The following is a 14022-nucleotide window of genomic DNA, read 5'->3' as shown; positions in this document are numbered from 1 at the left end:
CAAGGATGGCGCTCCCCGCGCAGGGGCCAGCAGGACCGCGTTTGCCTGGTAGCTGGTCTATCTAACGGCATTGAGCTCAACCATCAGCAGCACAGGGAGAAGGGCCTGCAGTGTCTCCCTTAGCCACGTGCAGGGTGCATGGTGTCTCCCTGGGACACAAAGTGTCATCTCCCTAGGTCATGCACCCAGCACATTGTATCTCCTTAGGCCACAAAGTGTCATCTCCCTAGGTCACGCACCCAGCACATTGTATCTCCTTAGGCCACAAAGTGTCATCTCCCTAGGTCACGCACCCAGCACATTGTATCTCCTTAGGCCACAAAGTGTCATCTCCCTAGGTCACGGGCAGGGCGCATGGTGTCTCTCTAGGCCACAAAGTATCATCTCCTTAAGCCACAGTGTCATCTCCTCCCTAGATCCTGCACCAGGCCCGCAGTGTCTCCCAAGGCCGCCCTCCCAGGCCTCTGCTGTCCTGTTTGTGGGCTGCTGACTCTTTGAACCCAAGTGTGACTTTACATTTGTCCATATGGAATTCTACAGTTGGCCCTCCTGCTCTCACTGGCCAGGATCCCCGGGGATCCCTCCTGCTCTCACTGGCCAGGATCCCCGGGGATCCCTCCTGCTCTCACTGGCCAGGATCCCCGGGGATCCCTCCTGCTCTCACTGGCCAGGATCCCCGGGGATCCCTCCTGCTCTCACTGGCCAGGATCCCTTGGGATCCCGGCAGTCAGTGTGTTAGCCACCTCCCAGCTTCGTTGATCCTGCCATCTATTCCTTTGTCCAAACTGAAACAAATATTAGTCAGCACTCGTCCCTGGGGCACCCTGGCCGGATACACATCACCTGCCTGCGCGCTCCCTCCATGGATGTGCTTTCCCCATTAACGTGGAGTTAGGGGTCAGGAAAGCGTTTGGTAATTGCTTCCTGGGTCTGGAGTTGGGCAGACACAGCTTCATGAATTCAGATTTGACCTCAGACCGCCCACTAGCTCACTTCACCCTGCTTGCCTCAGTTTCCTCATCTGTAAAATGAACAGGAAAAGGAAAGGGCCAGAGCGCGGGAGCCTGCAGGACGCGGTGCTGAGCGCTGGGGAGGCCAGTGAAGGCAAAGGGCCCGGCTCTGTCTTCCCGGATCTCACAGTCTGACAGGGGTCAGCGTGCCAACAGTTGCGCTCGAGGTGAGCTGGAGAAAACCTGCCCAGAGACGCCATTAGCTGGAAGGGGTGGGGAGGGGGCTGCTTTTGGAGGAAGCCCCTGGAACCGGAGGTAGAGAAGAGAAGGGAGAGCATTTCAGACACACAACGTGGGGCAACATTCGGAGCCAAAGAGGGTGTCAAGTGCAGCCGCAGGCCAGGTCCCTGGGGGCCTGAGGGTGTGAGCAGGCTGGACTCCGGATGCGGGCTGGCTGCCATACTGGGGGCGGAGGAGCCAAACAGGGAGCCTTTGAGGTTCCTGGGGCAACAAGGCTGGGTCTGTGCTTTTGTGGCTGATGGGAGTGGGGGGGACCCTGCCGGCAGCATTGCCACGGGCCAGCCCGGCCACGAGGGTCCACCAGGGCGCGGCAGTGAGGTCTCCATGCCCACAGTGCCACGCCGGCACTCCCTTTCCCCCAGCCGGCTTTGTCAAATGCCTCTTATGAACTGAAGGCAAATTACAGGAAAAAGTAAAGTACTAATAGGGGTCGTCAAAAGGGGTTTTGGGGGAGGGAGCCCAGAGTCCGGGGAAGGGGGGTGTATGCTATGTCACAGTCAGTCCCAAGGACAAGGAGGAAGCCCAAGGTACCAAATGCCGCCCCGTGTGTTTCGTGGGGCATTCTGGTGGGCGGCGAAGGGCTCACGCCCACATTGCCTCCCTGCCCAGACTCTAGCATTACGCTGATGGCCTCCCGCGATCCCTCTAACTGGCGCTCAGAGCTTTTCACGGCCAGCTGCCGCTGCCCTGGGACCTTACGGCACGGTTTCGGCCCCCGCTGCACATGGTCCAGCCTAACTGCCTTCTGATGGCCGATCTTACGGATCCTCCTCCTCCCCGCTCTCCTCCCTGCACTTGCTGAGCCTGGACCCGGAGAGTCCTCCCTCTGGCCTCCCTCTGGAGAGTGGAGTCATGGCCATGTGAAGGAAGTCCAAGCTCTCCAACGAGTCTTTCTGGGACTGCACTATGATGCAGGATGATTCAGTTTGACTTGGTGGACTCATGTCGGAGAGCTGAGAGGCTCCAGAAAGTGGGGTCCCCGGCAGTGCTCCCCAAGCTCTGAGCACCTCTGGGAAGCAGGGTCACTGGCAGTGCTCCCCAAGCTCCAAGTGCCTCTGTGTGTGAGTGTGTGTGTGTATGTTTGTGTTTGTACTGTGTGTGTGAGATTGTGTGTGTGAGTGTGAGTGTGTGTATGTGTGTCTATGTGTGTGTGTGTGTGTGTGTGAGAGATCCCCAAATCCCGACATGGCCCTGAGCCCCCTTGCCCTTCATCTCCAGACTTAAGACATCTGTGGGCAGCAGCTGGGAAGCTCAGAGCCGACTCCTCCCTCCAGGGCTGAGCCCCCCAGGAGGAGGAGAACAAAGGAGCTAATTACCAGCCTTCGCTGCCTCTCCCCGGCAGCTCTCCTGCGTGGGTGCCCCCCCCCCCCGTGGGGGTCAGAGGTGCCGGGCTCCCCTTCCGAATGCAGGCCTCGGAGCCCGAAGCCGCTCCTGCTGCCTGCTGGAGCCTCATTAAGGACCCCGATTCATCCTTTATTGTATTTTTAGCGATCAGGAAGGGCAAGAGCAGCTCAGTAATTAAGCCCACCGGCTCTTGTCTCTGTCACTCGTGGCCTCATTGAGCCCATGGGGAAGGGTCAGAACCCTCCCTCTTCGTCTCTCTCTGGACCAGTGGGTACCGGCTCCCGGGAGTCCTGGGCAGTGGGGACAAGGCCGCTTGAGTCTTTTACCTTCCCAGGATCCCTTCCTGGTACTGACGTGGCAGCAGAGGAAGCCCTGGGCCCAGAGGAAAGGCGACAATGTGGTCTCAGACCCCAACTGGCTGAGAGACCCCGGTCACTCTACCACCCTCAGCCTCAGTTTCCTCCTCTATAAAATGGGGATAACAACAGCATTTCTATTCCCTAGTTGCTGTAAGCACCAAATGAGATGCTCTGGGACCAGGTCCCAAGTAAGCGCTAGCCCTGGCCCTCCCTGAGCTGTGCGGGCTATGTTGGACATGTGGGTGCCGTGAGGAGCAGCCGGGCTAGTGGGGGCTAAGCCGGGCAGACTGCCTTGGCCACCATCTTGGGACTTGGAAGGATACAGTCCCTACTCCCAAGCCTGGAGTTGGGAACTCCCCACCCCTCTCTCCACCCCTGTCACTAGATCTGCTTCCAGCCCAGCCTCAGAGCCACTGGGCCCCCCAGCCAGTCTGTCCCATTTGCTCCTAACCAGGACAGGTCTGTGGTGTGTGTCTTCATCAGAGCCACCGAGGAAAGTCTTGTCCATAAAAGGCTCCCATTCATCCCTTTGCCATTGCACGGGCCTTCCTCCTGGCCGATAGCTATCAGAAATCAGTATTTTGGGGTCTGATTGTTCGAACATGGGGGGACGAATCTCAGAAATGGCTTCCCCAAGTTTGCCTCTGAGGATGAACGGAAATCTTGGGCTTTTGCTGCTAAAGCCAGTGGCTCCCCTTCTTCCCTCCCCCCCCCCCGAACGTTTCTCTCTGTGTTCGTGACTGAATCAGTCTCGAGTGTTGCATTGTCGCTGGATATAATAGGGCAACCACTGCAAGGTCTTCGGGCACCAAAGGTTTCCCTCCCCCCAGTCTGAAAAGCCGGGCCCAAATGGGAACCGTGACCCTGGAGGAAATTGGAAGGACAACATCTGAAGGAGGCTTCTGGCCCCAGAAAGGGGCCCCCAAGGTGGCCTCTGTTGCTGCTGGAACAGAATCAGGGGCACGTGTCCTTTCCCAAGGGATTCAGAGACCGCCCGGCGGCTGACTCATCTCGCTGGGGGGTCTTCTGCCTGTCGGGTTTGGTGCAGGGTGGTTTTCAGAAATGGGAGAGAAGCCAAGAGGTGACTCAGAGTGAAGGGGTGGGGCTTATATGGATGTGGTGGCCACAGGGACAGTGATGGGGCACGGAGGAAGAGGAACTCCCCCATCTGGAGAACGGGGCCTTCTGGGGGCTACTGCCCTGCGGGAGTCTCACTTAATCCCCTTTCCTCGGGGTTCTCGCTGCCTGATGGCGCTTCCACCTGAGGACGGCGAATCTCCGGCCAGGAAAAGCCTCCCTGTGCCTGGCCTCCGGGCAGTGGACTTGGCCGGCCTTGGGAACACGGGGGCCACAGCCCGCTTCCCAGTGGTCTCCAGCTACAAATGAGCAGCTGCTTGGAAACGGCTTCCACGTCTCCAGGCCATGGGGGTGGTGATGGAGGGGGCTGGGGGAGCGAGGGGGAGACGCTCGGCTGAATCCAAAGCCACAGTCGGTGCCCTCGATCCAGCAGGTGCGGTGCCGGCTCCCACCCAAAAGCCTCCGACCCATTTGTTGAATTGAATTGATGGAGAGCCACTTGTTCCCGAAGCACAGGTTCTCCCCACACAGGCTGCCCAGCCCCGCTCGCTCACTTCACCGCGGGGAGAAGGAGGGGGGATTGCTGGGAGGGCTCCAGCTGCTTCTAAAGGTTTGCAGGAAGCACAGATTCTGTTCCAAGTTCTCAAGTGGGAAGCAGGTGGAGCCTTTGAACCGCGGATGCCGAGCTGGGCTTGGGTTTCTGGCCAAGGCCTCAGAAAACATTCTGAGAGGATAGTTTGTGGTCTCAGGAAAGGGAGCAGGGAGTTCGGGGGCACAGCGTGGGGAGCACAGCATGGGCCTGTTGGGGGCACAGCATGGGGAGCACAGCACTGGCCTGTTGAGGCCACAGCATGGGGAGCACAGCATGGGCCTGTTGGGGGCACAGCATGGGGAGCACAGCACAGGGAGCACAGCACTGGCCTGTTGAGGGCACAGCATGGGGAGCACAGCTTGGGCCTGTTGGGGGCACAGCACGGGGAGCACAGTATGGGCCTGTTGGGGGCACAGCACAGGGAGCACAGCATGGGAAGCATAGCACGGGCCCCTCAGGAGCACGCACAGGCCCATCATCAGCAGATCGTCCCTGTCTGAGCTTTTCTGGGCAGTGTGGCTCGTCCGGCAGAGGCCCAGGTGCTCCCCACAAAAATCCTGATTTCTCTAAGGCTTTTGCCACATCTCTCCTGTTAGCTTTGAATGAGAGACAAAAGCTTGACAATTGGGGAATGGGCAGGATTTGGAACTAAGTCCTCAAGGACCAATGACCAGCAGAGCTATTCTCTGGCGGAGGGCCCCTGGGCACTATTCAGGTGGAAGCCCAGAGGAGCTCATCACTGCTCAGAGTGACCACGGGAGACGCTGCTGGTCTCATTCCCATTTTACAGATGACAAGACTGAGTCTCAGATTGCTGCACGAGGCACTGGTCCTCGATCCCAGCAGGTGTGAGAGGAGGGATGTCACTGTGGCTCTGACTGGCTCTGGGGCAAGCTCTCAGCTCCGGGACTTGGGCGTCGTTTCACCTCCGAATGCCTCAGTTTCCTCAACTGTAAAGAGGGCCTCCCAGAGTGAGACTGCCTAGGGCTGCTAGGAGATGAGGGCAGGCTTTTCCCCGGAGGCTCCAAGCCCGTGGGCCCAAAAAAGAGCCCTCTTGTGCGAGAAGAGACTGGACTGAAGTTCTCGCGCTATTTTCCCTTAGCTCCTTAATGACTACAGTCCTCAGCCAGCGGCTCCCACCCCTGCCCTTCAAGTCCAGGAACCGGCAACCTGCCCGCCATCTAAGTCCCTGTTCTGCCCTGCCTACCGGCCCCAGGTGTGTGTCCTACACGTGTGTGAACACACTCGTACCTGTTACACACATGTGCACATGCAGTGTACTTATAGATACACATATGGACATACACAAACACTTATAACTGCCCACAGTTATAAAATGCACACACACATTCTGGAGGGTGCGAACACACGCGCGAGGTGCATAAACAACACACACATGTACACACATGCATAAACACACACATGCCATTTCCCACTCTCTCTTTTCCTCTCTTCTCTCTGTTGCTTTCCCTCTCTCTCCCCCTCCCTCTCCCTTTCTTTCTCTCCTTCTCCCTCTTCTTTCACCCTCCTTCTTTCTGTCTTCTTTTCCCTCCCCTTTCCTTCTCTCTCTCTCTCTCTGTCTCTCTCTCTCTGTCTCTGTCTCTCTCTGTCTCTCTCTCTCTCTCTCTCTCTGTCTCTCTGTCTCTCCCTCCCTCTCTGTCTGTCTCTGTCTATGTCTCTCTCTCTGTCTCTCTCCTCCTCCTCCTCTTCCGTCTCTCTCTCTCTCTCTCCCCTTTTCTCTTTCTCTTTCTCTCTCACTCTCCCCCTCCCCCTCTCCCTCTGTCCCTTCCCCCTCCTCCCCGGCACATTCTGTGCTATTGTCTCACCTCCTGAGGGAGGGAGCGTGGCGGAAGGAGGGCTGTGGCACCGGCTGCCAGGGTGGTCCCGGGGCCTTCCTTGTTCTGAGACTTTTATTCCTTCTTGGGGATGGAGACCAACCTTCCTGGCCTGGCCCCGCACCGTGTCTGGAAGCATCCACGGGCCCTTTCATTCTACTTGTCATATAATACAGGGGCCACAGGCCCCCAAGGGGCATCTTGTCTCCTCTTGGACAGTCAGCCTGGGAGGCCAGGGCAGGGATCAGGACTAGCCTCTCCCTTCTCTAGGACTCAGAGACATAGTAGGTGCTCAGTTGTCACTGTCCTTTGTCCAAGGATAAGGGACACTAAGGGGGATATCTTGCCTTGCCAGTGAATTGGCGCTAAGTGAGCAGAGCCTCCCTTCCCTTTTCCTCTGCCCCGTGGGCCTCTTCCTTCTCAGGCCTCCTCAGACCCAGCCCTCCCTGGCCGCCTCAGCCTGCCCCGGCCGCCCCAGCCCACCCTAGCCTATCACAGCGTACCCTGGCTGCCCTGGCGCCCCAGCTGCCCCAGTTGCCCCCACCTTCCCCGGCCTCCCCAGCCTGCATTGACCCAGCCCTTCTCCGGTCTGCCGACCTCAGTCTGCAGCCCCAGTCACACAAGGTCCCTGTGACCAGACTAGGGGAGGTGGGGCTGAGGCCGAGCCTCCTCCTCTGCCTCCCAAGACTCAGCCCCAGGAGCGGCCCCAGTGCAGCCTTCAATGAACAAGCAGACACTTTGGGAGCGGTTTATTCCGGAGACACGAGAGACACTGTTTCTGAAGGGGAAGGGCCAGCGGGGTCCTGAGGACGCCGGCTTCGAGGTTTATGTGGCTGATGCCCCTCCTCCACCCCCGCACACAAGCCCGGCCGGTCCTCCAAGCAACGGGAAGGACGGAGATTGGGTGGGAAGGAAGCGGGAGTCTTGGTGCTCCTACTCTCTGGGAGCAGCGGGGGAGGGGAGACCCATCCCGTGAGCAGTGCGGTGGAACAAGTTGGCTCTCCGGAGCTCTGGGGTCTAACCCAGCTTCGCTGGTGTCCGCATCGCCGTGATCAGCATCTCCCTCAGTTTCCCCATCCGTAAAACGATGGGCCTGTACGGGGCCCTTCTACGGCAGCTCCAGCCTCTCCTCTCCGGGCCCAGAGCCTCCCCTTCCCCTTCGGGCGAGTGGGGCTCACTGGGCTGAGGGCGAGAGGTCGGACCAGTGTGACAGACTCTTCTGTGGGGTTTCCCCGAATGCTCCCTGGCTGCTGGGCCCAGGCTTGGGCCCCTTTCCCAGCGATCCCCCAACATAGCCCAGCTTCCCTTGTCCCCCACGTCAGACTGCTCAGGGAAGGAGGGAGAGGCACGAGGGCGTCTTTGGGACTGGAGGGGGAAGAGGAGTGTATGGGGGGGGTGACGTCAGACGGCGGCCGTCTGCTTGATGCTGTGAAAGCTGATCCTCGTGGGGGACGTGGGGATGGACATGGCCCGGGCCACCCGCACTCGGAGGGAGTGGTGGTCCTGCCACCTGCGCCACCTCTTCCTCACGGCCGCTCGGACCTGGAGAGAGACAGGAGGGGGCGGGAGGGAGGCAGGGACACAGAGACAGTCAGAGACAGAGAGCGTGGGAGAGGGGCCAAGCTGACTTTGCCGCTGGGACTCGGGTGAGTAAGGCTCCAGCCCATCCCGGCCTGACTCTCGGGGGAAGGCCTGCGTGGCATCTCCTCCTCTGCGCCAACAGTGACGGCAGCAGCACTCGCCACTTCTGGGGGGTCCCAAGTGCCGGACCGACAGCGTTGTTACATTTGAGCTCACAACCACTACAGGAGGTAGACACTGTATGGGCTATATCCCATTTTCCAGATGAGGAAACAGACCAAACATTAGCTACATCTGAGTCTTCCTGACATCCGTTCTAACCCTGGCTGTGGCTCTAAGGGGGCCGTGCTGCGAGGAAAATGTGTCTGAAGGGCCTGCATGGCTCGGCTGAGGGACGTCTCCAGTCTCCATCAGGAGAATGGGGGCGGGTCGCATATTCACTGAAGCCCTGGCTTTGCCTTTACTGAGCTTTTCTAGAATCACCCGCTCCAGACCTCTGGAATCCATGAGGAGACCCCGGGGGGAGGGGTTGAAAGCCTGAGACCCTTGGGAAGAATTGCTGGGAAGATTCTTCCCGCCCCTCGTTTGAATCTGGGTCGCCTCTGCGTCCGTCCGTCCATCCCGCCTGTCCTTCCGTCCTCCCTCTGCTCGCCAGAGCTGGCCGTGGTGACACCTTGAGTGGCCCTGCCCGAGCAGCCTCGCCGGGAAGGCCTGAGGCTTGCTCCTGTGGGGCTGGGTCTTTTGCTGCCAGGCGCCTGCAGGGGGTTTTGGGGGCTTATTTATGGGGTCAGGGATGGAGGGAACAGGAAAGAGAGCCAAGGGAAGCAGCACCGGGGGTCAGGGCCCTGGGCTCTTCTCAGTCCGAGGGACTGAACGGGTGACCCCACCTGCATGGCTCGCCCTCCCGGGGCTCAGTTTCCTCCCATGAGAAATGGGGGCTGGAGGGGCTCTGCTGTTCCCCGGCTGCCTGTGGCGACGAATGATTCGTCACTTTTAGCAGCTTCTCCCCAGGGTCCCTCAAGACAGAAAGTTTCCCTGGAGCTGTTTCCCATCAGAGCCTGGACCCAGTTCCGATCCTCATTCAGTCCCTGCGTATGTCCCCCTGGCGGAGGCTCAGCTGGGGCTTTGGGGGAGGACCACGCCCCCTCCTGTAACCTTGTAGTCACTAAGAGGCCTCCTGGCTCCAAGGTCCTAGGACTCATTCCCCTGGAACGTCCATTAGTTCCTCCCTCCCAAGCTGGGGGAGACAGTGCCGTTCCCTTCTGCAGGACTCCTCCGGGGAGCCCATCCCCCCCCTCTCAGTAGTAAGCCCAGAAAGGGGACACCATGGAGCCTCTGCTTCCGTTTGTGCCCACCCGGGGCTGGGTTATTTCAAGTCCGTCCGTGTCGTCTGCCGTCCGCTTGCCTTTCTCCCTCTCAGGGACGGAGCTTCGGAGACGCTCAGCCCAGCTCACTCACCTCTCCGTTCAGGAAACAGTAGAACACGGACACGAAGAAGCCCTGGGGAGCAAGGGGGGACCCATTAGTGCCACGTGTCTAGGCAACCCTCGGCAAGACCCTCCTTGGAAACAAGGGCAGAGAGGGCTCGTGAGGGAGAAGCGGGAAAGGAGGGGGCCTGGATCCCCCAGAGCAGGGAGGACATGCAAGCCCACCAGGTGGGGAAGGTGTGGAGGCCGGCAGGGGGCTGTCCAGGGGACTGGGTGCTGTCCGTGGTACCGGGCGCTGTCCGCGGTACTGAGCCCAGCCCCTCCAGTGCAGAGCGCACTGCTGTCACATGGCCCCGATCTCAGCCCTGGCCCTGGCTTGGGTCAGGAAGGCATTCCCAGGAGCAGGCCCGTCTTTCCCCGGGGCAAGGGGTCTGCTGTGTATGTATGTGCGGGGAGGAGGGGGAGGAGGGAGGGGCTGAGCACAACTTTTGTGCACACACAGGGTGAGGAAGCACCAATCAGCTCTCAGTCATCTTCCCTACAGATCAGCTTGGCTCTCATGGCAATCTCAGAGCGGTTCCCTCCTGGCCCACCCCCTCACAGTCTGACCCCCCCCCCCACTCCCTGCTCTAACAAAAGGAGCTCAGATTAGTCAGCCTTTAGCAGCGGGCATTCACACAGGCACGTGCCCACACGCTGGCACCTCCCCCTGACCAGGCACTCAGTGCTCAAGAATAAGGGTCCCAGGTCCCCTCCCCTCCCCTCTGCCCCCAAGACTCCGAGGTTCTGACCTGGAAGGATTGCAGGAAGGAATTGAAGTAAATGAACACAATCTGCGACAAATCATCATCCCCGGGGTTGACAAAGAAGAGCATGTAGGTGATCCCCAGGAGGGGCAGGAGAACCAGGGTTGCCTTTACTGCCTTCCTGGATGGGGGGAGGAGAGAAGAGAGGCCACAGGTCAGTGGAGCAGGGGATTGTGGGCACTCCTCCTTCCCAATGGCGCAGGAGCTGAAGCTGCCAGGCTGAAGATAGCGCAGCTCCCCTGGGATCAAGCATCAATTCCACAGTTTCATCTTCTAGACCCGTGGGCATGGGTCTGCTGTGGGATAGGATGCCCCACATGGGCAGGGATCACAGGCTTAAGTTTTGTGCCCAGTGCCCAACCGTGTGCCTTATTCAAAATCCTGCATACTGTTGGTGTTTAATAAAGGCATGTGCACTGATGTGGAGATACATGCACACACAGACATACTATGTACATATAACATGTATAAGGTGGGGAACATTTATGGAGCCTGAGACCTCTCTCTCAATAGATTCTCTCAGGAGTGAAAGCACCCCTGGGACAATTTCTCATGGGCTCTTGCCCGGAGCACAAGGCACAGGGACCAGAGAATCCTTAAGGGCTGAGTGAAGGGTTAGAGTGGGGAGTCACTTTAGGAAAAGAGAAGTGAAAAGGGGAAAACCTGAAGTCAGGGGAACAAGAGCAGAAGGGAAGCCGGGGACCAGGGAAACTCAAGGATACTGGAGGTATCTGAGGAGCAGGGAATCCCCAGGGGAGTTCCAGGGGAGAAAGAAGGGAAGGATAGATCCAGAGGAAAAGGAAAGGTGGTAGGGAAGCACAATGGTGGTGGTCTGGAGAACGGGGGAATTACTGATAGCGACTCCTAATTACTTAGTAGAAACAGGTCTATAACTTAGTGTGGGGGGGATGAAATCCATAGGAACATGGTTTTCATTTTAGAAATTACATTTCACAGGCTTTCACAGGGATTTTCACAGAATCCCCAGGGACGGATTTCACAGAAAATCACTTTACAGCTCATTTGATTGACCTCAGAACAAGGACTTCTTAAACACAAAAGGGAGGAAGGAAGTCAGTGAAAATGGGCACCAAGCAACCCTTAGAAAGACCAGACTGAGGGGCAGCCCTGGCCCAGGGTGAGGGGTCATAGCATAAGCTGAGGAAAAAGGAGAGGAAAGGATGCAGCAAAGCCTGTGCGAGCCTCCTGGATCTCAGTGGACACATTGGTAAGTTCACCAAGCAGGTATGGGTGTAGGGGTTGGGGAGGTGGAAGACGGTGGAGGCGTCCTCACTCCGCTTGTACAGAACTGGGAGGTAAGGTCAGTACATAGCGCGAGGTCCCACATCATCTGGGCCAGAAGGCCCTTCTGTCTAATCTCACCTCCTTTTTCTCTTTGGCAGCTCTGAGTGTGCACAAGCGGGGAGAAGCTTTGTGTGAGATTCAAGTTAGCCACAAGGAGGAACTCCCTGATGGAGATCAGATGAGCAAGAAGGGCTCCCCTCCTCGTGAACGCTGGCGAATCACTTCCCCCCAATCTCAGTGGCTCCAGAGGGACCATCGCTCCTCGGCAGACGGTAAGAAGTGGATGGTTGGAGCCAAGAGCACCACCTCCCATGGTGGGGAGCACTTACCTGTACTGCATCGTCTCTGAAGTGGTGGATGCTCGCAGCTTCGTCATCAAAATTCTAACAATGTTGAACAGGAAGACGAAATTGATCTGGAGACAGATTAGCAAAGTGACAACCAGCTGCTGAGCTCCACACATACTGCTTTCTCTCTCTCTCTCTCTCTCTCTCTCTCTCTCTCTCTCCTCTCTCTCTTCTCTCTTTCTCTCTTCTCTCTGTCTCTGTCTCTCTGTCTCTCTGTCTATCTCTCCTCTCTGCCTCTTCTCTCTGTCTCTTCTCTCTCTCTCTCTCTCTCTCTCTCTCTCACACACACACACACACACACACACACCTTTGACCTGACACTTTCATCCCTCCCTGAAAACTCAACTCAAATGTCTCCTATCCCATGAAGCCCATCCTGATTACTCCAATAGAATTTTCTCCCCGGACTCCAACTTCCCCAAGCATTTTGTACCTCCCATAATGCTTTGAAGCACCTGAGTTCTGTTAGACAATTTTGGAAGCACTAAGTGTCAGATGAAAGGAGCCTTTGAGATCATCTAATCCAATGACTCATTTAACAGAGGAGAACACTGACCTTCAGATGTAGGAAGAGGCCTGCCCAAGGTTATGTGGTAGCAGAGCCAGGGCAGGCCTTGGCCCTCTGGGTCAGCTGCTAAGACCCAGCTAAAGCCTCTCTCTCTCTGAAGCCAAAGGGAGGGAACTAGGGTCTGTTCCTCCCTGACCAAACTGGGGACAAATGCCAGGAGTTGGGGTCTGGCCTTCCTTGATGCCTTTGAGATGGGTTAGGTGAAGCATCTGTGTAATGAGCAGTCAAGCCAACTTGACTTCACAGGAGCAGGGAAATTCTCAAGGAAGAGGATTATTATTTGAGGGGATTATTTCTCAGGATTGAAGGTTCTTAGAGCTGAAAGGCCCAGTTCACCCAAGTCATGATTGAACAAGAAACTCAACTTTAGCATCCCAACAAGGGATTGTCCAGCAGTAGGGTGAAGGCTTCAATGAGGGGAACATTGATGAGCAAGAAGGAATTGATGGGCTTGGGAGGGACTTATAAACTCTAAATCAAATGGGACTTGAGACAGATACTTGAGACTGACTCTTTACTAGCAAGTGGGTTCAAAAAATTGATTTAATACCGGAGCAATCTTTTTTTTTCCTGAGGCAATTAGGATTAAGTGACTTGCCCAGGATCACACAACTAGATGGAGGGATCTTATGTGAAAGGTTTTTCTTTATTTCAAAAGAATTCTAGAGGCTAAGACTCTAGGGGCTGAAAGACTTTTCTGTCCTTTTGGTGAGAAAATCTATATAACTAAGTCTCTAGGAGTGAACAGACTTGTTTAATTATAGAGAGAAAGAAGATTATAATTTTTTCATAGTTCGAAGATTGTATTGAAGGCTTGCTTTCTTAATGGAAAAATGAAGTTTAGACTCTATGCTCTAAGTCAAAGCTAAGCTAAAGAGGACAGTCCCATTATCTAGTGTCTTAGCTGAGGACTCTTAAGTAAAGCTTTGAGGTGGGGGGGAAGGGAGAGAGGGAAGGAGGGAGAGAAAGAGACAGACAGACAGAGACACAGAGAGACAGAAAGAGAAAAAAAGAAGAACGAGATAGAGACACACATAGAGTTAAAAAGACAGAGTCAGAGAGACATAGGCAGAGACAGACAGAGACAGAGACAGAGGCAAAAACAGACAGGGAAGAATATTTTATGGCTACTTTTCTTATTCTGCTATTTCATTAAATGTCTTTAGTTTGAATTAATTATGTCATCTGGTTGACACCAAAACAGTGGTGGGGGCTCATGAGTGGTGGTCTGAGTGGATGGGGGCCCCAGAGAGTGTCTTGGATTTTAAATACCTTTTCTGAGGGTATTTATGCAAGGAGGAAAACTCTCAAAGTCTCTATAAAGATGATTAACTATTTGCTGATTGGCCACTATATGTCTTGCATTCAGACAATGCCTGTCACCTAATTGTTGCTGAAGAAATGTTTGTTGCTTATCGTTTAGTGCTAGCAGCCTCTTCCACCTTTGCTCCACCCTTCGGCCCTCTCAGAACTTTATGGAGCCTCTCAAAGAAGAATGACTTTTGGAGTCCTCCTGGATGAATGACTTTCA

At 56.3% G+C, this 14022-nt stretch overlaps 1 protein-coding gene across 1 annotated transcript in view; it reads right to left on the bottom strand.

Moving 5' to 3' along the window:
* Positions 1-7191: 7191 nt before the first annotated feature.
* The window catches only part of LOC100932343 (corticotropin-releasing factor receptor 2), a 74259-nt gene continuing 67428 nt past the window's right edge, over positions 7192-14022 (bottom strand). Inside the window, exons 12-15 of the mRNA XM_031961786.1 lie at positions 11906-11991; positions 10257-10392; positions 9497-9538; positions 7192-7999 (exon numbers count right to left, since the gene is read on the bottom strand). Of these exons, the coding sequence (XP_031817646.1) occupies positions 7859-7999; positions 9497-9538; positions 10257-10392; positions 11906-11991 (405 nt within the window). The 3' untranslated portion in view covers positions 7192-7858. The remainder of the gene's footprint in view (positions 8000-9496; positions 9539-10256; positions 10393-11905; positions 11992-14022) is intronic.

The sequence above is a fragment of the Sarcophilus harrisii genome, chromosome 1 (assembly GCF_902635505.1).
Source record: "Sarcophilus harrisii chromosome 1, mSarHar1.11, whole genome shotgun sequence".
In the NCBI taxonomy this organism is placed as follows: Eukaryota; Metazoa; Chordata; class Mammalia; order Dasyuromorphia; family Dasyuridae; genus Sarcophilus; species Sarcophilus harrisii.
The sequence above is the reverse complement of the archived record's forward strand: the minus strand, read 5'-3'. Positions and strand labels throughout refer to the sequence as shown.